The sequence below is a fragment of the Desmodus rotundus genome, chromosome 3 (genome assembly GCF_022682495.2).
Source record: "Desmodus rotundus isolate HL8 chromosome 3, HLdesRot8A.1, whole genome shotgun sequence".
Classification (NCBI taxonomy): domain Eukaryota; kingdom Metazoa; phylum Chordata; class Mammalia; order Chiroptera; family Phyllostomidae; genus Desmodus; species Desmodus rotundus.
Genome location: NC_071389.1, coordinates 167,510,801 through 167,536,121, shown reverse-complemented (window position 1 = coordinate 167,536,121; position 25,321 = coordinate 167,510,801). Strand labels below are relative to the sequence as shown.

The window sequence follows — 25,321 nt, the reverse complement described above, 5'->3', positions numbered from 1 at the left end:
TAGCTCTTTAAAGTTTAGGAACCACCATTTAGTAAATCTCTGCCTGCCTTTTATGCCCCAAGGGTGACTTGCTGTCAGGTTCTAGCTAGATGACGCCTCAGCTGCTGAGGCAAGGAAATGAGGGTGCTGGCTGAGTGGTGCTGTTGGGGGAAGCTCAGATCAGCTTCCTGTCCTCTGAGGGCAGATGCTTGGTGTTTTTAGAATTTAAGGGATGCCACCTCTCATGTCTTCTTCATAATATATAGCCACTGTTTTCATTGTTGATGATGAGTCTGAAAATTAGAGTCAGACTCTTGGTTTTGTGGAATGGGTCAGAATAAAACCCTGGGGTGTTCCCACCTTGGGCCTCTTGAGGTAACATCCTCTAGCAGGAGCCTGTGTCTCCTTGGCAAGTCTCCCCTTTTGCAGGCCTTCAAGGGCTTCTGATAGGATCCTGTTTGTCCTGCTTACATATCCCTGCTTACATATCCCTGTTTGCCCTGCTTACAAACTGGGCTCTGCTTTACTCCATCAAGTGCTCCACAAACCCAAACCATCCCAGAGGAAAAGACAAGAGAAGATGGCCTAGAGCAGTCTAATATGCCTCTTGTAACTGCTAGTCGAACCCCAGTTCCAAAACGAGTAGCAAACAAAGGCATGGCCGGAGTTCCAGAGGCACCTTATGGTGTCTCCGGTCTGATTTCGGAGCATGTTTAAAGTTGATGCTCTTTGATCTAATCATGTTGCTAGAGCAATATCCCCTGCCTAACACGGTCATGAATGTACTTCAGTGACGTGTTTTCTTCGTGCTGGCAAAAAGCCAGTAAGCATAGTGGACATTAGAAAGCACAGGGTCTGTTCACAGCTAAGCATCTCAGATTCTGCCGCAGAAGTCCGGTTGAGGCCTGTTCTGTTGTTGCAGAAATAAGCAAGTCCCCACCCCTGGCTGGGAGGGCCCTGGGGCTGGAAGAGGCTGCAAGAAAGCTCGAGAGGGTGCCGTTTTAGTGGCGTCCCGCACGGCTGTTGTTTGGAAAGTGTTTGATTCAGCATGCATCATAATGAGCCATGAAAACCCCCTTTTGAGGTAGGTCGTTATCAAGGCCTCTCTCAGGTGGAAGATAGTGGCAGGTGACCAGAATAGAGGGGGAATTGCAAGTGTGTTAACACAAGACCCCAACTAGGGAGAGAATTGTAGCTTTATTACTAGGGGAGGGAAAAAAACCCAAGACAAAACAACTTTCTAGCTCCTTCTCAAGTATCAGGTGTGGCACACATATCAGGCTTTTAGGCTCAGGCTGAGCTTTATCTCACTTTGAGCTGTGCCAGGAGAGCAATGAAGGAGGCCTTTGCCAAGATAAGGGGAACAGCTTTTCAGTCTTGATCACCGTTGTCGGATGGTGGAGGGTGCTGCTCAGTTAGGGAGAGAACACAGGCTGCCTCTCCCCGTCTCCGTCAAAGGGCGGAGCACGGAAGGCAAACCCGGCCTCCGTAAGGTGAACACGTTATAATCTAGGAAAGCTCATGTCGCCGTGAATACAGACAGCTCCAGCGCAGAATGTGACCACCCTTTAAGTTTACACGTTACTTGTTCAATGAATTCATTTCTCTCGTGCTTTCAGCTAGTCAGAATCTGAACCAGGAGGGTCAGACTCACACGGGTTGGCTTCATCTCATAATCTTTCCGTGATTTGGACACCTATTAAAGGGTTTCGATCAGAATTAAGAGCTCTGAGACCAAATAATTTTTTAAAATGGGCATAGGGTGACCGTAACTATTGTGCTATAGAACCCTCGATAAATAATTCTCATTCAGTCGCTGCATCTAGTGCGTCACAAATTTTTCCACCTCGAGACCTCCCTGAAGCCTCGCTCCCTTTCTCCCTGTCCTCACACACACATCACAAAAAGCTCAGTGTCCAGCTAACCCGTGTTGCCATGGAAGGGAAGAGGGGAAACGCTGGAGAGGCGGCAGCCTGCTTGGGGACACTGACCTCCTCATGTTGAAAAGAACAAAACACTTTTCAAAGGAGAAATAATATTATATATTGCTTAACGTTCCATTACATCCTGAGTTTTTGTTTTGTTTTGGTAAAAAGTGCTCTCAGTTAGAAAGCCACTTGGTAATATTTTTTATAGGTTGAACAGGATGGTTCTGTCATTTATACTCCAGTTACAATGTTCTATAATTGAATTTATATTGATTTATTGTATAACTGCTATATAGAGTACTATCTCATAAGTTTTTATTTATTGTACTACTTCAGATACATGAACCAGGGATATAAATGGAGAATTATCTCTGAAGTCCTTTCTAAAGAGGGATCTATTTTGAGAAACTACTTAATTGAGCCTGGGTTGAGGCAGGGCTGCAGCTATATCCATGGAGTAGACTAAATCCACATTCACGTGATTCCTTTCCCTTCTGAGGACTTGAAAAAGCCCAGTGAAACAAATGAACTATAGGTTGTTTATTTTTCCCACAAATGTGGAGCAATTATAACCCTCCTGTTGATTCATGATGAATTCTGGAACACAATCTTTGTTTCTATTACATTTTTTGAAAATGGGTTATTTTGCAAAGTAGACATTTATAAAACTTACTATTCGTTTCTGATAAGTCACCACAAGAGTGAGTTAAGGTGGCTGATAGGAAACAGAACAGAACTCTATAAAAGAAAGAGTCCTTACAAGTAAGACAGAAACTTCTTACACCCTAACGGCCTCCCCCTGTCTTCCCCCATGCCACTCCGGACCCCCAGGAGCTCAGTGTCTGGGAGAAGACACGCACCAACAACTAACTACAGTACAGTTGACAAAACCAAGGGCGAAAGTGGTGCCTGGGAGGAAACAGCACCGTGAGGGTGTAATTAATCCTGTCTGGGGAGGACTAGGAAGGACCAGGGGTCTGGAAATGTAGGAGGCTCCAGCTTTGGAATAAAACAAATGTGGGTAGACTCCTGGGTCTACCCATTTGTAGCCATTTCAAAAACATTTTGGTTACAATTTTTATTTTCATTTTTATGAAGGTTTGAATAAGTATGGGCAGTTCTGTGATTATTTTTAATTATGAAAATTTCTAACTCTCTTGTAGCCTATTTAGAGAACAGTAAAACAACCTCCTACTTATATATAGGTTTGTCAAGTTTTAGTATTTTGTCATAAATGTCTTTTTAAGGAAAGAAAATGCAATACATTGAAGTCGCCTGTTTCCTTTCTCAATCATACTCTCCTACTCTGGCACCCTTCTTTCTCTGGAGGTATCTGCTCTCCTGAATTGGGTATTCATCATGCCTGTGCATATTTCCGTACTTGTGAATTGGTATATATCCATAACCAATAGCTAGTATAGTTTTTCATGTTTTAAATTGTATATAAATGGTAGCATAATATTTTAACATATTGTTTTTGGTTTTGTGTTTTTATTTTATTTATTATTCTTAGAGGGGAAGGGAGGGAGAAAGAGAAGGAGAGAAACATTGATGTGAGAGAAACATCAGTTGGTTGCCTCTTGCATGTGCCCTGATTGGAATCAAATCGGCAACCTTTCGCTTTGCAGGATGACGCCCAGGCAACCAAGCTACACCAGTCAGGGCTTTGCTCATTGTTTTTGAGATTTATTTGTAATAGTACATGGATACCATTTATTCATTTTTGCTATACTGTATTTCATTATAGGAATATACAATAATTATTCATTCTCCTGTTGATGAAAATTTAGGTTGTTTTCGAAAAGAATTCTTTTTGCAATTATAAACAGTTTGGCAGTGGACATTCTTATTCCATGGCTCCCTGTGCAGATATTTCAGAGTGTCTTTAGGGCATATTCCTGGGACCTGCAACTCACTAGATATTGACTGGCAGCACTGCAAACCCAAAGCTGCATTAACCTACACTCCCACTGACAGTAAGTCACAGTTCCCACTGATTGCACATACTTGCCAACGTTTGTAATGTCAATTTTAATTTTTGCGTATTTCATTTGTGTGCAATGATATTTTGTTTTAATGTATATTCTTCTGCTTACTGCTCAGGTTGAACATATTTTTAATGTTTATTGCCCATTTTATTCTGTTTTCTATTATTTATTTAGTCAACAAATATTTTCTAGGGGTAATTTATCTCTTACCTCCTTAGTTATAGCACTTGCTATTTTTGTTACTTAACTTCTGTTGTTTTAGGTGCTGCAGATATGTTTTCCTACTTGGTACCATGGCTTTTACTTTATGTTTACGGTGACTTTGTGTGGACAATTTAATTTTACTGTATTATTTATATTGATCAATCTTTTTATGATATGTGCTTTGAAATATTTTAAAGAAATCTCTTCCTATCCCCAAATCATAAAAATATTTTTATATCATTTTCTAAAAATGTTGAAGGTTTGCTTTTGTATTTATATTTTTAATCTAAGGGGTCTAATTTTTTGCATGTGATGTGAGGTAGTATCCATATTTTGTTCTTTCTCTTAAAGATTATTAATTTTTTAGTACCATTTAATAAATAATTGATCCTTTCTATACTGAACTGCTATACCCATTTATCATCTATCAAAGTTTCCATCTTAGATTTGAGGATTGTGTTTGTGATTCTCTTCAACTTAATTGCTTTGTCTATGACCGTGCCAATATCACATTGTCTAAATTAAAACAGCACTATGACCTGGTCGGTGTGGCTCAGTTGGTTGGAACGTCCTCCTGTAACCAAGGGGTTGCAGCTTGATACTCCATCACGGATATGCCTGGGTTGTGGTCCAACCAAAGATTCTTGGTCCAGGTGTGGTACTGGGGGCCTTACACATGTTCTGGTGGCAGCCAATCGAAGTTTCTCTCTCACATCAATGTTTCTTTCTCTCCCTTCCTATCTCCCTTCCTCTCGATCCAAAAGCAGTGAAAAACAATGTCCTTGGGGGAGGATTAAAAAAACAGCACTGTAATAATGCACCTTGCATAACAGTGATAGCATGAGCAACCCACCTCCTCTCCTCTCCTCTCCACGCCCCCTTCTTCTTCTTCAAAATTGTCTCTGTAAGTCTTAACCGTATGTATTTTAGAATTGGCTTTTAAGATCCAAGAAGAATACCTCGGGTATTTTTTTTAATTTGTACTTTCTCTACATGAGAGAAGATATGTCTTCATTTATTTGATATTCTACAATGTTCTACCGTTTAGCTACAATGTGTCTAAATATGGAGTTTCTTTTTATTTATCTTACTGGAGACTTATGTTTCCTGAATCTAAGGTTTTTGTGTCTTTCATGAATTCTGAAAAAATTTTAGGATATTTGAAAAATTTGTATGTATTTTTTCAAACATCACCTGTCTCTTCTTTTCAGTGTCTTTGGAGTTGCTATCAGATGTATGTTTAGACTAACTTAGGTCATCTGCTCTTTTCTTCACCTTTACTATGCTTTATCTCTCCATTTCTCTGTGCTGTATTTTGGATTGATTTTTCAGATTTATCTTCTAGTTCACTATTCCCATTTTCAGTTGAGTTTAATCTACCTATACATGTCCACTGAGTTTTTAACTCCAAAGATTTTAGTTTTCATTTCTAGAACTTATATTTTCTTGTTTTTGAACACATCTCTGGTGTTTTAAAGTGCCCTATTTTTATTCATGTTTTCAATTCCTTCTTTCATGACTGCATTTTGAATATACTTTTTTATAGGCTCCATTTATTGGTTCTATCATTTGGAATTTACGTGGCATTAATTCCGAAAGAGAGAGAACATGCATACATGGTTATATGCTGGCCTTCATTAATGAGCTGCTTCTTCCTGTGTCTCTATCATTGGTTTGTGAATTTCTTTTCCAAGAGGCTTTATCTGTGATAATTTGGTGTAGCTACTAGATAGTATGATCCTTCTAGACCATTTGTCTAGCCAGGTGTCCCATGGTATCATGAGCCAAGAGCCACTCTCTTGTTTGCTTAACTTGTTCATTACAGAAAATTTCAAGCTACACAGAAGTTGATAATATAATTAACCCCAGGTTCTCATCACTCAGCTTCAATAATTATTAACTTATGATCAATCTCACTTCACTTGCATGCTCCTGTGCTCCATCCATACCCACACACCACACAATGGATTATTTTGAAGTAAATCCCAGATATTATATCATTTCATCCATAAATATCTCACTATGTAAGTCAAAAAATGAAGACTAAAAATAATCAAATCCCAATCACACCGAACAAGTTAACAGTTTCTTAATAGGATCAAATCAGTGTTCAAATATCCATGATTAACTCATGAATATTTCTTCATAGTGTGTCAAAATTAGGACCTCAATAAGATCTATAAACTGTAATTGGTTCATATATTGCTTATGTCTTCTTTACTCAAAGATTTATCCCTTCTCTATCTTTTCTGTTCTCTCTCTTGCACTCCCTCCCTCTCTCTCCCCTACAACTTATTTGTTGGAAAAAAAAAAAAACAAAACAAACCCAGTGTTTCTTCCCCAGGATTGTTTTCATGTTACTTTCCACTTTACTCATGTGAAGAGTTCCAGGACTACTCAAATGGTAGAAAACCCTCAAAATCTTCACCCCACTGTCAGCTGAGACAGAGCCATTTCCTCGATGACGTTCAGTACGAGTGGGTTATTCTGTGGTCAGGTGAGGGTGTAGCCTTTTGAAAGGCCTACCTTTATGCCCTGGCCTTAGTTCCATCTTTGCACCTCTAGAAGCTCAGAGAATTTTAAATTGTTTTATCAAAAGAAGGGTTTCGCATCATTTGGTCCTTAATATTATGCATAAATAAAATTTCATGATGCTTTCAAAAGTTTTTGAATCAACTTACAAGTTGCTTAACCTCTCTGAGTCACAATTTTCTATAGAATTGGTTAATTTTTTTACTTACTGCATTTAGGGAATAAATGACGTAATGCATACGAAGTGGTAATACACAAAAGGTAGCCTTCCTCTGGGTTTGAAGAATAAAGACTATTGGATTCAAAATGATTGAAGGCAGAGTACCAGGAATGAAGGATAAAGAACTAAGAGACATTTTAGGTCAAAGCTTAATTCATGTCTTATGACTATCCAGCTCAGTTTTCACCCACAACCAACTTAATTACTTCACAATTCGGTTGTTTGTGCTTATTGTCTTTTGAGGGTGTAATTGCAATAATTCCCAGCAGTTCCTATAAAACATGAAACTTAACATGGATATACAAATCTGTTATAGTATTAAAATAAGACCAAACCAAAGGAATTTTACTTGACTGTCTCTGTGATAAGTCATACACCAGGAGAGTTGTCAGACTTTCCTCTCAGTTTTCTGTGAGTTGAAGAAACAGTTGTGAGATTCACTGATGTAAAATGTGAGCTATTTGCAATGATTTTCAAGCAAAGGTTTGGAACTGTAGCAGCTCTGTGCCGCTACATCTCTTGCAGATGTCCTGGGGTTTCCAGCTTTCCTTTGGCAGGAACATCAAGGAAAGCATGCTATATTCACAGGATTTGGGGGATTTGCACTTCCTTAATCTGGCTGCTGGTCACAAGTTCCAACTTCTTTTTATCAGTTCCATCAAGATAGTTCCTATCTTATAAAGCAACATGTGAGACCCAAGTGAACATCTGCAATGCAGAACGTGTGCTGAGAAACGGCGCAGCCGCGTGACAAGCACATTTTCCTTCCCACTCTTTCTGTGCTTGTTCAACAGCTCTTGCTCAATGACAGGGCAATGCAAATTACAGAGCAACATTGGTTAAGAAAACTGAAGATACATGTAATATATAAAAAGATATATAGTATGTATATATAAATCAAAATTGTGTATGTGTATACCAGATCAAAAATATTTGAAAAACATTACTTTGTTGCTGACATGTATATATAGTTAGGCCCAGGATGGTTGCTTCTGCACTGGACATGTGTAGACTTTTTCTTGTCATTATCCCTAAACAATACAGTATAACAGCTATTTACATAGTATTTGCATTGGGTTAGGTATAGCAAGCGATCTAGAGATGGTGTAAATCACACAGGAGGACGTGTGTGATTTACGTGTGTGTGTAGGTAGGTTATGTGCAAGTACTGTGCTGTTTTATATCAGGGACTTGAACATCTACAGATTTGGCTGTCTAGACCTAATCCCTGGTAGACATGAGGGAAGTCTGTGTATTTCTGGTGATGGGACAGTTTTAAGTCATGATAAAATCTGCCACTGTGAATTAGAAAGGATGAATGTTACCGCACAGGGGATTTCAGCCTCGTGTGTAAGTGCTCCTTACCTTCTTTACCAACCAAGCAGAGCTTTCTCCACAACAGGGCAGGTCCCTCTGCTCCCACTGCCGGCCATTGCACGAGCACTAATGTCCTTACGAACTGCCTCATAAATTCGTAGAAACTTTATTTTCCCATTTATTTTCCAGAGAGATCTGGATTTAGCCAAGCTCTAAGTAACAATAGGCCTGCTTTTGTTTTTCAGTCCAAGTAATTTCATATAAATAATTTATTCTGAATCAAATCTGAATGTCTTTGCCTATTCATGTGAAAAGTCCCATACATGTACAGTAATTCAGACATGGAAATTGTCAGGGATCAACTCCTCAGACAAAAGGGTAATTATAACAATAAAAGGGGAAAAAGAGTGAGTAGATATTATAGATGGATATTATAAACTTAGGTGTGGGTGAACAAGTGTCTTTTCCCTTTAGACACTGAAAAGAAACAATTTTCTGGGACAGAATTCATCATCTAGAATTAACTTTTCACTGACATATTCTCACCTGGATCTCTACTAGCTTTAAAAAACATCTCTGAGGTCGTCTTTGCAAAGTAAATATTACAAAGGGTTCTCTCCACCCCCATAGAGAGATGTGGAAATGCACAGATGGGGTGTGTGTCACAGCCCAAACTCTTCCCGGGCCAGGTGGAACTTAGTCCTTGGATGAACAAAGCATTTCTGCCCTAGAATTCCCTATAGACAATTTCTACTCTAAAGAAAAAATAAAGAGTAAAACCGTGAAGCTGTAGGCAAATTGATACCTTCCTCATATATGATAAGTCAAGCAAAACAATTCTAAACAAAAGTTGCTAGCTATAAAAATTTGTTGCTAGCTATAGTTGTGTTTGTAGTGGAAAATAAGCTACTACTTTGAGCTTGGTTTAATAAAAACCAAGAAAAAATTTTTTTAATTATACTTAGTGTCCTGGGTTCTAATGCCTGTACATTAATGTTCGTAAAGTTTAGAGACAGACAGTTGGTTTCCTCCCTCAGCGTGATGGTCAACTCTGCCATCGATTCTTTGGTTGATTTTGAATCTTTGTATTTACATGGCTATTACTTTTGGAATTTCCCATTAATATCTGTGTAGTTGGTTTGGCTGAAACAATTATGCTTTTAATGGAAAAGTAATATTAATTTTGGATCTGTTATGGACAGAAAACATTTTTAGCTGAACAGCGTTTTTTTTCCTCCAGAAATTGAATGCTTGTCTTTGTAAAACCACAATAGTGTAATCAGAGAGACATATAGAGCACGTGGCATGGTCACCAAGATTGGCATTTCCTGGGTAGTAGATAATAAGTAGGCTTGTATCAGAAAGAAAATGAAGCAGAAAAAAAGTTTTATAACTCTTAAGTGTTTGCAAACTATTTATGTCAACATTATTGGAAAGATTTCTGAAAAGTGGTCCTTGCTATGAAAGCAAAAGTAGCCCAAGCCACTAAATGAAAGAGTTCGTTTATTCATCTGACAAATATGTATTGACTGCCTCACATGTGCTGGGTGCTGCCCTAAGCCCTTTATACACGCTGTCTCATGTAATCCTCACAGCAGTGTGTGACGTAGGCATTGTTGTTATCATCCCACTGAGTCCCAAAGAGGTTAACTTGTCCAAGGCCAACAGCTAAAAGTGGTGGAGATGGCTTTTGAACCCAGGTCTGTCAGAGCCAGAGCTAAGATACATTGCCTCAGTCTCTGTATACAGGCATGTGGCCCATTTTGCTACAAAGCTTTATACAGTTACCTTCTGTTGCCACTTCTCCAGGGCAAGTAGAGCTGAGATAACTCAGAGTGGATGTGTTGTTGAACAGAACCAGCAAGGCTCTCATAAGAAACAAGTGTGAGTCCACCATCTTTTTTTTTTAAGGTGTTGCTGGACATTACCAATTCATTTTATTAGGGGGGAAAATCATTTTAAGGACTTATTTGCTTGTATTTTCCTAATTACTATATATCATTTTGGAGGGGGAGGGAGAAGCTATGATGGTAAATGCCATGTTCTCCATAGCTCTTCCCAGCAACTGACATGCATCTACCGATTTGTTTGTGGTCTACCTCTCCCCTCTAAAGCGCTGGCCTGTGAAGGTAGCGATCTTTGTCTCTTTTGTTCACTGCAGTATCTCCAGAGCCTCAGAGAGAAGCTGGCACGTTGTTGTAGGTACACAATGAATATTTGTTAAATGATCAGAATGAGACTATTCCTAAAATGTGATCGAGACCTACATTTACATATATTATTTATTTCAGCTCAAATTTCAGAGTAAGTTATACTAGCACAGTTTGAGGTCACAGAGATGGAAAAAATAATGCCAACTATAATTCCAGGCACATTATTTATGATCCTTAAATTATAAGCGAAGTATTATTTTCTCCATTTTATATATGATGAGACCACGTCTCAAAGACTGTGTCACCTTCCTGCAGCTGAGACAGGTGTGTGGACCTCAAACACTTTTTTACACTCTGTCCCAGAAGTGGTGCTTCGAGCCATTGCGCACAGGAGAGGAGCAGATGATGGAATAGTCTCCAAATCTCTGCACTTCCCACTTCACTGACAGTGCTGTCAAAATTCCACCAGGGAGATGGCCAGGCCATAGAACAGTTAAGAAATAGGCCCTGTGCTTTGACAGGTACAGCTACCAGCCCTGTATTTGCTAGGTGATCTTGAGCATAAAACCTTCCTGAGCTTTAGTTTCCTCACCTATAAAGTAGGGCTAATAATAGCAATTACCCCATAGGATTTATATGATGATCAGTGCTACCGAGAATGCTTAGTATAATGCCTGCCATGTACAGCAGTCCCCCTGGTCCGTGGTTCCAGTTTCCATGGTTTCAGTTACCCACAGGCAATGCCAGTCTGCAAATATTAAATGTGAACTTCCAAAAATAAACAATTCATAAGTTTTAAATTGGGTGCAGTTCTGAGGAGAATGATGAAATCTCATGGTGTTCCACTCCATTCTGCCTGGGATGTGAGTCATCCCTTTGTCCAGCGTGTCCGTGCTGTAGACACTCCCCACCCATTAGTCACTTAGTCTCTGTCTGGGTTGTCAGATCCACTGTTGTGGTGTCACAGTGCTCATGGTCAAGTGACCCTTGTTTTACTTAAGAATGGCCCCAAACACAGAGTAGTGACGCCGACAACTCGGATACGCCAAAGACAAGCCGTAAAGGGTTTCCTTTACCATGGAAACATGTAAGTTCTTTACTTAATAAGGAGAGAAAAAAATTGTATGCCGAGGCTGCTATGATTTATGGTAAGAAGGAATCTTCTATCCATGAAATTGTGAAGGAAAGAGAAATTCATGCTAGTTTGCTGAGAGAGAGACCACATTCACTAACTTTCATTACAGTATGTTATAATTGTTCTATTATATTATCAGGTATTATCGTTAATTTCTTATCATGCCTAATTTAAAAATTAAACTTTATCATAGATATGGATTTATATGAAAAGACATAGGATATATAGGTTTTGTACTACCCATGGCTTCACACATCCACGGGGGATCTTGGAAGCTATTCCTTGTGGATAAAGGGATTCCTTTAATCACAAACTAATCTCATTTGGCACCGGATGCTTTTGTAAGAGGAGGGACTTAGAGGCAGTAGAAAATGTGGTAGTGGTACAGGGTTGTGCTAGAGTATCTCTGATGAGTTTGTGAAAGCTGATTATGAGCATCTCCTCCCAGCTCTGTGCTCAGTGACTTGATGTTGGTAGCTTCATATCAGCCATGCTACAAATATCAGCTTCTGCGACTGCATCTGGCTGTTCAACATTTCCCGGCACACCACTGTAGCGGTGGTCCAGTTTGGGAGGTGATTGCTTAGCTTTGGCTTGGGGCGGAGTGAGCAATGCCTGTCAGCAGCAGAGCGTCCCATCACACACACTGACTGAGGGTTCAGAGATGCTTCCCAAACCACCAACCAGACACATGGAGGCTACGGGCTCTCCAATGAGGTCATGTTCAAACAGTAATGAAGACAAAAGGTTCCACCCAATTTTAAGGACTCTGACAATAACAAAGACTGAATTTCTTTTTTGGGGAAACTAACTCATCCATAGGAAAGTCCACTAGTCAGTGTTGTAATCTAGACCCCTGACCCTTCAGATAAACACTACACCCGGCGTCAGCATTTAGAAGACTGTTTCTAGCTGAGGCTAGTGGTTCTCAAAGTGTGGCCTCGGGACCAGCAGCATCAGCGTTACTCAAGAATTTGTTAGAAATGCAAACTCTAGGTCCCTACCCCAGACCGATTGGATCAGAGATTACCAAGCCTTTCCAGTGCCCCTCGCCCAGTGGCCTAGACTTCGTCTTGCCATAGGCAGTGGCATTGAGAATCCAGTAAAAATGCTTAGTTATGCTAAAATATTCTCTCCCATCCTTCTGAATTTTTGATCCAATAAACAGCCTTTAATAGATCCTCATGAAATGTTCTTTTGTGCATTGTTTAACTCTCTGATACACTGTATGCTAATCAGCAATTCTCCTGAGTGAGATCGCATTCAGCTGACGGATTGCAATATACTGAAAGTTTGTTGAAAATTATTTCTAATAGTCTAGCTTACATTCTATTAAACAGATGAAAATCCATAGGAATTCTCTTGAGAAACACCCAGAGAAACATTTACAGCTCTGCCGTGTCTCTTGTTGATCAATGGGTTGAACAAACATGAGAAGAGAGTTGATCTTGTTAAGATATTGACTGAGTTAGAGCACTTTAAATACAAAGATGAAAGTTCATTAACTTACAGAAATGGAGTCACATATCAGGTGCACAAACGGCGGGGGGTGGCGGGTGGAGGCGAAGAAAGAGAGAAACCTTGAAAGGCATTTGACAGCAGAAGGTTGCACTCCCCAGACAGCCCTGTCAAGCAGCTCCGTTGACAACAAAAAGGAGAAAGCAAATACATTGGAGGTTGTGTGAATGTCACAAGACCAGAATATAAATACGTATGACACCGAGAGAAGTAAATAACACAAAATATCCCAAAATATTTAAGGGTGATACCTTCTAGCTTGGCCAAAATGAAAAAGAAAGCATACTATGTAGGTAAATCTCCCAGACACTGGTAGCGTGTTCGCCTTTTATTCATAATACCAGCCCTCAAACGACACTCCTGTAGGTACAATAGGCCAAATAACAAAAACCAAAGACAATATGTGAGAGGACTCAGGACTCGGACGTCTAGAAATGGATTTAACATTCAGAGAACATTTCAAATCTGTTTAACTTTCTAACTTGAGAGAGAATGCAATCTTCACTCTAAGCAGACAAAGAATGTCTTAAACAAAATGTAGAATTTGAGACTTAGGTTTTCTCTTTACACTAAACAAATTGTAGAAACGTGCATCCAAAAATAGGTTAAAAATGATGGTGATTGCCATTTTCTCTTTCCTATTAAAAAGCACATCAAGTTTTTCTTTGCAATGTAATCATGCCTCTGTACATGAACCGAATCTCAGCAAACTCTCAAAGGCTCACAACCCTTTCAGTGGTAGTTTTCCTCACGTCGCCCAGTTCCCATTTGCTTTGGCCTCAGTGACACCACCTGTCTGCCCCAGGCCTGGTCCAACAAATGCCTTCTTGGAAACTTTACATAACTGCCTTGTTCCCGTTCCATGGGCCTCCCCTCGCCACACCTAATGGGAGCTCTGGCCCAGAATCTAGGCACGTTGTTCCAGATAGGCCTGGCAGGCATCACGTCTCATTCCCACGAGCTCTCCCTCCCCTGCCTGGGAAGCCAGAACACCCTGTCTTCCTGGTGCATCCAAGTCCTGCTAACTCAGGAAACAAGACCTTTAAGTCTGGGGTGAGAAATCTGGTTTCCTTGCCATGGCCATAAAGACTTCATTTCTAAGTATTCAATAAATACTACTCTTCTAGAAGGTTTACTCTCACCCCCCCACTCCCGATAAATCCTCTGATAAAGAAGTATTGCTTTATCATGCAAAGCTTTAGGTAAGAAAATGAAATACCCACGCCTACATCCTATTGAGCCCTAGAAGAAGGCTAAGGAATTGCAACATGTTGAATTGATCAGGCTTTATAGCAAATACCCTACACAAAGACCTAGATGTGAAGTTTTTAAAAATCCAAAAGGATGATCAGTTGTCATAGTACTTAGACATGTCATGGTGTATAACCAAAAGTATAAGAAGTGTATCTGAGGTGCTTTCTGTTCAAAAGAGTCAAAGGTTCTCCATAATTGGGTAACTTCCTTGGCCCTTTTCTGTTTTCACTAGATTTTCTGGATGGTGCAGTGTTTCTGATCATTTCAATTGCTTTACATATGCTGATGACTAACAAATGCTTCTCCCCAGCACAGACCTTTCCTGAGTTCCAGGCCCATGTGACTGAGCTTTGAGTCTATGTGGGCAGCATCCTTTTCCACTCCCATTCTGCTCCTCCTCTTGTATCTCATGTCATTAATGGTCAGCACCATCCACTTGGCAGCTCAAGTCAAGTAGCTAGCACCTTCCTGACCCTTCCCTCTCCTTCAGTCCTCACGTCTATTCAGTCCCTAGAGGCTGTGTATTCTGCTTCCTTCCTGTCACTGAAGCATACCCACCCTCTCTCCCTACTGCTACTTGAGCTTGGGCACTCCTCATTTTCCCGCAGATGAGCAGCCTCCTAGCTAGTCTTCCCAATCTGTTCTTCACAGCCAGAAGGACCATTTGAAAAGGCAAAGTTGACCGTACCCTTCCCCTGCGTCAAATGAAATAAAAGTCCTCTGTGCTCTGTTTCCTGTCCGTCTCTGTGAGCACATCTTTTGCCTATTCCTCTTTCATCCTCTGAACTGGAGCTGCAGAAGTTTTCAGATGTTTGTTCTGTGTTTCCTCCGTGCTTTTGTATCTATTACTACTCTCTCTACTCTTCCTCACCTCCTTCTCCTAGCTAATTTCTTCTTATTCTTCAAAACCCATCTTCCTCTGGGAAGTTTCCCAAGTTATCCCATGGTTAATCACCCTTTCGTGTATTACAACAGACAGAGTCCTAGTACTTACACAGTATTGAAAGTTCAATCTCCTCTCCTTCCCCACTGGCCGAGAGCTTCTCAAAGGCCCAGACTGTCTTTTCATTTCTCAGTTCCCAGAGCCGTGCGCAGGATCTAGCTATTGAATGTCCTTAAAAAAGTTCAGTCTATTGACTAAGCGAAATCCTCTACAATGAGGTCACATGCTCCTGTATGACTTCTTCCTGGAAACCAGCCTAGGTTAAGGCTACAAAGAAGTGGATTCTACTGAAGTGGGAAATTTTGTTCAAGCAAGGCACAGAGTCAGATTTCTAAGATGCTAGTCAGTGAAGCCTGATTATGGAATGTATCTCTCATAAACACAAAGAAAAATGTCTTGGCAATTGCCAACTTTGGCACAGCAGCCTCGGGGGATAAAGACAGTTCCGTGGGAGAGAGCCTGACCTCGCTCACCTGCAGACAGACACTGACGGGGAGCACAGGCACGTGTTTAGGGCTTTAACAATCCCCAAAGAATCAGCTTTAGAGACCTCCATCTGGTTGGTTGCCAGTAAACAAAAACAAGATCTTTTTTCCATTGCTTCTGTTCTGTAAAGTCTTAATGTGCTTCTCAAACTTAGACCTGAATTAGGTATTTTTTAAAACTGAGTTCTGAGAAAGTACTTCATCCCTGACTTGGAAACATCAGCCAGGGCTACACAAACAACGTCAGGATCATCATTTCCAAATCTTCCGGTGCTCTGCCGAAACCCTGCCTCCACGGGTCCTACCTGCTGTGCTTTCTACCTGACTTCCCCATCTATGCCATGCTCACATCTTTTCCGTCTGTGTCTCTCCACTGGGAACGTTATCTACTTACTGCTGTCGGGACATTCAGCTAGTCCTGGTGATGAGAAGCCTTGCAAATAGTCTTTCCTAGACAAGGCTTGGCTTTCGACTTCATAGCCCAGTAGAAACCTGAACAACCATCAGCTTAGGAGCCCAGTAGGGCACAAGCAACTTATTGATAGTGTAATCAAGGGAAGAATAGGACAGAGGTGTTACCTTAAAATGCTGTGTTGGCTTGTAATTAAACAACTCTACCACCCTAGCTGGAATGGTCTTTGGTCTGAAGCTGGGCTCAGGGGTAGAAAGGATGAATGAATATCTCCAAACCAGCCATTTGATAACTTGCTAGGTGACTCTCAGTCTCCTTTCCAACATCTCTAGGAAAACTGTACTTATCAGAAAATGCAATACTCTTGCTTATGTTTTCTATCTTGAAGTAGAACCTAGCAACATTTTAGGGTTTCCAAAACTGAGTGTGAATAGACAACACTTTGATTAGAAACTCTACACCACAGTTTGGAGAGGAAAAAACGAAACAAACCAGTGCACTAAAAAGAAAATCTGTATCTGTTTGCTCAAAGTTGCCATTCCTCCAGCCATTCTTCTTCCACCCGTCACACACCCTCTCTCCATCACTGACGCTCAAGAACTTGGGAATTGCTTTCTATTCTCCCTCTTCGGTGCCCTCCCTTCAGCCATGCTACAGCCAAGAAGTACAGATTCTGCTTTTGCTACTCTTTTCTGTTCTGCCTCTTCTCTGACTTTGCCTGCCACCACCTGAGCGCTGGCCCACCTGGTATATCAACCTTGCTTTGATTGGTAAAATAATATCCTGATGTTCTCTCACTGCCAACCCATCTAACACTGCTGCTTATTTTCCTAAAACATGTCTTTTTTAAAAACATGTTTTACTGATTATGGTATTACAGATGTCCCAATTTTTCCCCCTTCCCCCCTCCACTCAGCCCCCACTTCTGCCTCAGGCAATCCCCTCACCACTACCTGTCTTCTTTTAAAAAAAGAACTATTTATTGATTTGAGAAAGAGAGGAAAAGGGGAGAGAGAGAGAGAGAGGGAGATAAAGGGAAAAGAGAGAGAGGGAGAGAAAGGGAAGAGAGAGAGAGAGAGAAGCATCCATTTGTTGTTCCACTTACTTAGGTATTCATTGGTTGCTTCTTGTGTGTGCCCTGACTGGGGATCAAACCTGCAACCTTGGTGTATCGGGACAATGCTCTAACCAACTGAGTTACCAGGCCAGAGCCTGGAATGTAGTTTGAATCACGTCATTTTCCTGCTCAAAAATTTTCAAGGGAGCCCCACCACTTGCTAAATAACTCCTACAATGCCAGATTTTCAACCTACCTTTTCTGGTAGTTCTATATTTTAGCATTTTTTCCAGGTAGCTCTATATTTTGTTATTTTAACTTTGGGTACATACTGGCTGTTCTTTCCACACAATTTGCACGGCCCTGCCTTTGAACTATTGCTCATGCTGTGTCACTCAAGCTACCTGGTCTGAGTACCGGTCCCGTTACTTACTAGCTTTGCACTTCTGCTTCTTTGTTTATGATATGACGATCACAATAGCGCCTATTAACAGGGGTTTGTGATAATTCTATGAAGAAAGCCAGAACCCCGGCACAAAGTAAGTATTCAGTAAGTGTTAGTGATCATGATTATTATCATCATCCCTTTCAAGGACCATGTCAAGTCTACCTCTTTAGTGAAGCCTTTTTTAATTGCCCAGCTTAATGCTATTTTTCCCCTTTTTGTGCGTCTCTGAATAGCATCTGACATATAATGCCCTGCTCCAGAATAGTGTGTGTACTTATCTTGGCCTGGACTGGGCTGTACGCTGATTGAGGTTGAGGTACTTTTATTCATCATTGGATACTCTGAAGGACCTTGTGTAGCACCTGGCACATCAAAAGGACTTAATAAATACTGGATAAATTGAAATAATTTGATTTTACTATTTTTAAACCTGAGAAAAATAACAAGTAAAGATAAGTACATGAAATGAACACCTTGAGAACGAGGAGGTTGCTGGAGGAAGACACTGAGGTTGCTGCCATCAGAATGCACAGCTCGCTCTGACCACGCCCTCTCCTGCTTGTTCTCCGTTGCAGGTCTGCTTAGTGGCCTATCTCGGTTTGTTTATGCTTTGTGTCTCCTATCAAGTTGATGAGAAGACATGTATCCAGTTTGCTATGAAAGTAAGTTGTTATTTTTCTTTTTCTCTTATCATCACATAGAAAGAAACACAAGTGCTTTTTTAAGCAGTTGCGTATCTGATTATTCCAGAAATTTCATTTTTAGGCAGGCCAAAAAATGTTTTAGGAGGGCATTCATCCAGAATCCAAATGTAACGCTAATTTTTTTAAAGTCTTGATTTCCATGAACTGGGTTGGCATGGAGCATATGAAGTCTCTGTTCTTCGATGCCTTTAAAAGGAATATTGAAAATTCATCAGTTCAACAAAAACACTTTGCCAGGGAAAAGATGCCTATATCAGGGCCCACTTCCACATCCTGGGGGTTATTTCAAATATTTTAATGGTGAAGCAGTCTATTTCCTCTTGTGGGTGGGATCACTGAGACAGAAAAGGTACATCGGGTGTATCCAAATGATCTACGCCAAGAGTCTGAGCACAAAGGGCGCAGGGCTGGGGTGTGCCTGGTTTGGTGTGTGCATGTGTGTGCATTGTGTGTGTGTCTTTTCTGTACATGGAGTTTTTCTCTGTTAGAGACAGTGGGCTTAATTGGAGCCACTTCAAGTACACAGCATTTCCACCGCACATAGAATCCACTCCAAAGGGAAACACAGACACACGCTTTCAGAGTTTAGGGAGATAAACACCCAACTTAGCAATCAGAGCTAGTAGAAATCAAATTCCTATATTTTCTTTCAACTGCTGTAGCCGAGAACAAAAAGCTTTCTGTAGTGGGTGGTTGTTTTTTTTTTTTTTTCTTGGTTCACTTACATTGTATACATTTCTTCTACAAGAAAATACATAAAAACTGGATACTCTTTTGTTCACTAAAACAAGAAAGCATAACTCATACAGGTAAGTTAACTATATTATTTGGAAATTACAAAGATGCAGAAAATCAGATGTTAGTATATTCTAGTATAACTGAAGCTATTGATGTAAAAATGTGTTGATATATATATATAGTTATAGAAGAGTAACTATTAGAATAAAAATGTTTATATTAACCAACAGAAAAGCTAGCTACATGAAAATGTATGGCATGATCCTACAGAAAGAAAATAGTTCTATGTGCTTAGGGAAAAAAGTTATATGTGAGAGGTGGGATTATAGCTGCATTTTGTAGTTTTTTCTCTAATTTTGAAATGTTATTCAATTAGACATAACTTTTCTAATTAAGAAAAATTAACGGATGCTATTTTAAAAATGATAGTTAGAATATGCCCACATTTGGAAATTTTACTTTTTCTGAGGGTATTCCTTAAAAGAGGGCCAGATAAAGCAGACATCAGTCCATGTTTGTTTCATTTTTTTGTGAGGCAAGGCTTGGTAATGATTTGAAAAAATAAAAAACAAAAGACAGCCAGGACGCCTAGTGAGCAATGGTCTGTTAAATAATGGGAACTTCATTCACCAGGTAAAAAAATGCTCCAAACGACATTCATCAGTGTCTGGGAAGGGCCTTCATTCCCTCCCCCAGGTGACCCTAGGAACAAGGCAAAAGCACCAGCTTCACAGAGGCCCCCAAGGCCATCTCAACATCCGCAGGTAAAACGAGGAGCAAGGGGGAAAAAAGTCACTGCCAATGTCAGCCAGGTTGAGAATTCCCCACTAGGAACATCTCATTAGCTTTCTTCCTCCCTGCTCCTCCCCCCGCCCCAACCTGTGATAGACATTGACAAATACTAAAGCAGTTTTCTCTTGCATGTGGCCTTTAGTGATGCTTCCTGCCGTCTTTCTAAGATGCCCGCTATATTATCTTCCGTTACAAAACGAACTTCGGTCCTTCTCAAGGTTTTCCAAAGGCACAACAGGTTACACCTGACTTCCCTTGTTCTTCTCACACCATTTTACGGGAAGGAATGAAATACATCTTCATGTGGTGTTTCTCACTGGTATAACCGTATTTTAGTGCCCCTTTTTGGAACCTTGGCCTCAGCTTTGAGAATTTATTTCCTCCTGTGGAAGAGACCGAGGGCCAGGGCAAGCGATCAGGTGATGATGACAGCATCGTATCGTAGCCTGCACAAACACGCACTTTTTCTTAGACAATAGCCACTGCGGCTTGTCTTTTCATCTCAAGCTAGCACAGTATTTTCAGGGGGCGTTGGCAGGCCCTGGGCGCCACCCACACCTTCCTTCTTTCTCCTGGGGCTCTGCCCTTGGGCTTGGCAGGCCATTCCTCCGTGGGTTGGGCCTCCTGCCTTTCCTGTGGCCCGGCTTTACTAGGGCTCACCTTGATGATTTTCAGAAACGTGTCTGGTTCACGTGCTTGCAGAAGCACTCCAGGCACAGTCCCCACAAGGGCATTTAAGGCGCAATTGCCTCGCGCCGTCATCCAGGAGGCCCCTAGGCTGCAGCTGCCATCTCCTGCCTGCCACCGGGAAGGTAATTAAATCGGAGCGGAATCGCCCTCCTCCCGAAGTCACCACACGTTGAAGCTGCAGCCGGGTACCAATTAGAGGCAGCCAGCGCGCGGAGAGGCGCTTGGGCGCTGGGTTACATAAGCTCCCGGGGCCACAGAGCCTCCCCCCGCCCGCTGCCCAGCGCCAGTCCCACACCGGCATGACGAATGCGTCCCCCGCCGGGCTTTTATCAAGATATATTTGCTCGCATTCCCAAGGTCATCGTAAACTCTTTCATTGATAGTTTATTCATGCTGGGTAGGTAAAACAAGCCACTTGATTTTAAATTACAGATTCTAACACAGAAGCTTGTTGCTGTCAGATGAGCTAAAGCCACGAAGGAAAATTGCTACAGCAATGCAGATGTAGCACACAAGCTTTGGGGGACCAAGTACATATTTATGTCTTAAAATGGATAATGAACTTGATTCTGTGGCTCACTCCTGTTTACTGGGCCGGATGCTTTCATGGAGTGGGAGAAGCAGAATCGCACTGTGTGAGATGCACACCACTGAAAATGGTAATGGGCGTGGCTTTTGTTTGTGCTCTCCCTGGCTTCTAGCACAGTAAGACGATTGCTCAGTTAACACGGAGCAATCTCCGTGTTTGTGTAAATGTTTACATCCTTTCTATGAGCTAAGTTTGCATTGTTACTCCCACATGACAGAGAACAAGACAAAGCTAATAGAGTTGATAGCTTCAGTCCTGAGAACGGAAAGTGTTTTTTCATCTCCGCTGATTTGTTTGTTTATTTCTCAAATACTTAAATAGTGCTACTATGTATCAAGCACTGTTCTAAGCCCTTTGCAGATATCAGCTCTTTTGATCCTCATAACAATCCTGTGAAGTAGATGCTATTACGATCATCATTCCAAGTTTACAAATGAAGACAGAGGTACACATGGGATTGCTGGATGTGCCCGAGGTCCACAACCAGTGAGGAGAGAACTGGAATTTGAGCACTGGAAGTCTGGTACCCTGGTCCATGCTCCTACCCATCCCCCGGCACTGCTGTACAGTTATTAAATATCTTGGGCAAATCTGCTTTTTAAAAAAGTTTTATTTACTTATGTTTAGAGAGAAGGGAAGGGAGGGAGAAAGAGAAGCAGAGAAACATTGATGTATGAGAGAAACATCTATCAGTCGCCTCTCACACATCCCCACTGGGGACCTGGCCGGCACACCAGGCATGTGCCCTGACTGGGAATCACACCAGCAACCTTTCAGTTGGAAGGTTAGCACTCCACCCACTGAGCCACACCAGCCAAGACTTGGCAAACCTTTTGACCTCTGTGCCAAAGGTCGTCTTTTTAAAATAGACACTGTTCCCATTTTAGCAGATGGATTTTTGTGGTGATTATGACAATAATATTTTTGTAACAATTAGAATTATTTACAGATTGAGAATGAGGGATTATCTCAGTTAATTCTAGATATTACGCCAATGGATGTGTAGACAACTGCTCTCTGAGGCTGTGTATATGCGTGTTGGAGGTAGAAAGGTTATTACAAGACCCACGCACTCCCCAGTTCCACCCATTGATGGCAATAAAATGTACAGAGAAAACTCCATTTGGGACTGTTCTACTAAGTAGATGACTCTCAGGTGGGAGATTATCTCTTTAATTTGAGCCTTCCCTGCTGGTAAAGTCATAGATGTACCCACGTGCCAGCAAATAATTCCAAGTTCTGTGTTGGCTGCATTGGAAAGGCAGCTACAATGGGCACACACTCACAACACGGCCAGCACAATGTAATTTGGCTCCTGGCACCAAGAGTTTGAAGTCAGTCATCAAGCCTGAGAATTCCAGAGCAACCCAGAATATTCCAAATATTCTGCCCCAATGGCCCCTCAAAACAAACCCATACCTTTTTAGCCTAAGCATGCCAGTGGTTGCAGAAAATATGGCCACTGCAAATCTTGGGGATAGGGCCAAGGCAATGGCATTCAATAACACAAATTAAATATTGCCTTCTTAAATTTTGTAAAGGTGTATTTTGTATTTATCTTGTTCCTTTTTTCCAAGGGAGACAAAAAGTGCTGAGTATAAGTTACTCTTGTTATATCCCTGAGATGTAAGATGTTTCAATAAACTGTTTCACAGGTGGAGAAACGTGGGTTATATTTGACATTTCTTCAAATGGTTCCAAAATTAGAAACAGTGTGTATGGGTAAGACAGCTCTCATGAGAAGACCCAAAGAATCCCTGCAATCCTTGGATGTCCATTCATTGTAAGACCAAGTGGGGTTAACCACTGTCCTGCTGGGAGCTCAGACATACAGCCAAGCTCCCCAGCAAACCAGACACGTGCTTAGGGTGCCAGCAACCACATGTGTGAATGGGTGCACATGCGTGCCCACACTACTCAAAGAAAAAAGTAAATTTTTAAGTATTCTATCTTTAAGACTTAGAAAAGCTTGGAATTCTTAGTGTGTGGAAAATCACTCATTTGGAGGACTTTTTCATGCATAATCATATATGTGTGTTTTAATTTGAATTGCATATAGTTGGAGGTGGGGGGAGGGCCAAATATTTTTAGAGCTACTTTAATCTGAACTTAGACATGATTGGAACTAATTTTACTTTGGGGAGTTCACATTCACCAGAACTGCTCCTTGTAAGGAACACGTTTTGACTATAATAATATAAATCTTGCACTGTGTTGAGCAGACTAGTCCCAAGACCTAGGGATTCTTTTCCTTATTTAGACCCCCAGGAGGCAGAACCAGTAAGAGAAATGTGTCCAGGTGATAAGATCAATCACAAGATCATTTTTTTGTTCTATAAAATGGTTTTTATTGTCGGCAGGTCAATGAGTACTCACAATTTTTCATCAAAGTACTTCGGTGTAAGCTAAATGTTTGAATTTCAGGGATTCCACGTTTCTTTAATGGCAGAGTTAGAACTTTAACCAGACTCTTCCTTCCCAAGGCTAACATTCAGGCCAACGGTGTTCAAACTTGGTGGCTGAGGGACCATTTAGAGTCTATTTTCATGCTCAGGAACTGCATAGTTATAGTTGCATTTGGGATGAGACTTGTAGGTGATGAAGTTGACATCACGTCACCTACCTTCTGGAGCCATAATTTTTTTCTCCCAGCAACTACTTACTGGGAATCTTGGCATTCCTGGACACAGTTTGACAACTCTACATTGAATATAATATTTTTTAATAACCTGTGTTGCTTGTTCACCAATAATTGCCAGTTTTGGCAGACACAGTATTTACCTTGCAGAAATGTGTTCTTTACGTTCTAGTCTTGTTTCAATTTTTATCTCATCAGTTCTTGGGGTCAAAACAAGCACAGCATGCCTTTCAGGGTGGCCCTTGTGTTTGGAATTTATCTAAGCTGCTTGCTACCTCCACACACAGACACCCCACAACCAGGTTAACATTGTTGGCTCAGTTCATGGAAAGCACCGAACATCTCTATGGCAAATGAAAGTATGATCAGCGCTTAAGGATTGCTCGCTGACAAATAAAGTACCTAGAGCCATTTCCATGTCTTGGGTACTACGTTTCTGAGGAGAAATAGCCCTCCGCCAGGGAACTTCCTGGGAGAGAAGAAAAAGAACAGCTTTTATTAATTAGCTTTCTCAATAGTCATTGAATGAACTTTGTAACCGGAAAGCTTTTTTTTCTTTCTTGCAGCTGTTGTACTTTTTGCTGAGCGCCCTCGGCTTGATGGTCTGTGTGCTGGCCGCGGCGTTTGCTGCCCACCACTATTCACAGCTCACCCAGGTTACCTGTGGGCCCGCACTCGACTCCTGCCACTGCAAGCTGCCCTCCTCGGAGCCCCTCAGCAGGACCCTGGTGTACCGGGATGTGGCTGACTGTACCAGCATCACGGGCACTTTCAAACTGTTCTTACTCACCCAGATGATTCTTAACTTGGTCTGTGGCCTTGTGTGCTTGCTGGCCTGCTTTGTGATGTGGAAACATAGGTACCAGGTCTTTTATGTGGGTGACAGGATGTACTCGCTAACAACTTCCGAAGGCCAGCAGCAGAAGGTCTAACATTCGTGCGGAAAGGTGGGAGAGAAAACAGCGCACTGGCTAGCCGAGGTTAAAAAAATAAATAAGTAAAAAGGAAAGAAAAGAAAAGAGAAGAAAGACAAGGAAGAAAGAAAAAAAACTTACAATAAGTAATAGTTACTGTTCTAAATGAATATTTTTATATTTTTCAAGAAATGAAACAGCATTTCTTCATGTTTCTATAGTGGTTTTTACAAATTCTTATGAGAAAAATAAGATTCAAATTGACTTTGGGATATTAAAAGGACATGACTAGGGAAAGAATAGCATAGGTTTATCTTTACATTCTGGTGTTTATTCCTAATACTCATTTTATCCATTACTTTTATAATCGTTCCTGTTAGTCTAGTTTGATGGTGTGAGTTAGCATCTCAGGCCCACTCGCTAAATTTTGTAGAGGCTTTTCCAGGCCCTCCTTCCTCCCACCAGGGCATCCTCACCATGTCTTGGAAGAGGCAGAAAGTGTGGAAAGAGCAGAAGAGCCAGGTTGACTCTGTTTTCCCTGGTAGAGAGGTCCTCAAGCCACGAAACAAGTTAAAGGAGCAGAATAGAAAAGGAAGGGACTTTGCAAAAGACTGAATAATTATGAGCACCTGGGCTGGGGCAGCGGCCTTTTGTCCTCGGCTCCCTGGGCTGGGCGCTGAAAG

General features: G+C 41.2%; 1 protein-coding gene across 1 annotated transcript in view; it reads left to right on the top strand.

Moving 5' to 3' along the window:
• The window catches only part of SSPN (sarcospan), a 32,087-nt gene extending 7,359 nt beyond the window's left edge, over positions 1–24,728 (top strand). Inside the window, exons 2-3 of the mRNA XM_024575606.4 lie at positions 18,149–18,235; positions 24,291–24,728. Coding sequence (XP_024431374.1) covers positions 18,149–18,235; positions 24,291–24,656 — 453 coding nt within the window. The 3' untranslated portion in view covers positions 24,657–24,728. The remainder of the gene's footprint in view (positions 1–18,148; positions 18,236–24,290) is intronic.
• Positions 24,729–25,321: the final 593 nt, after the last annotated feature.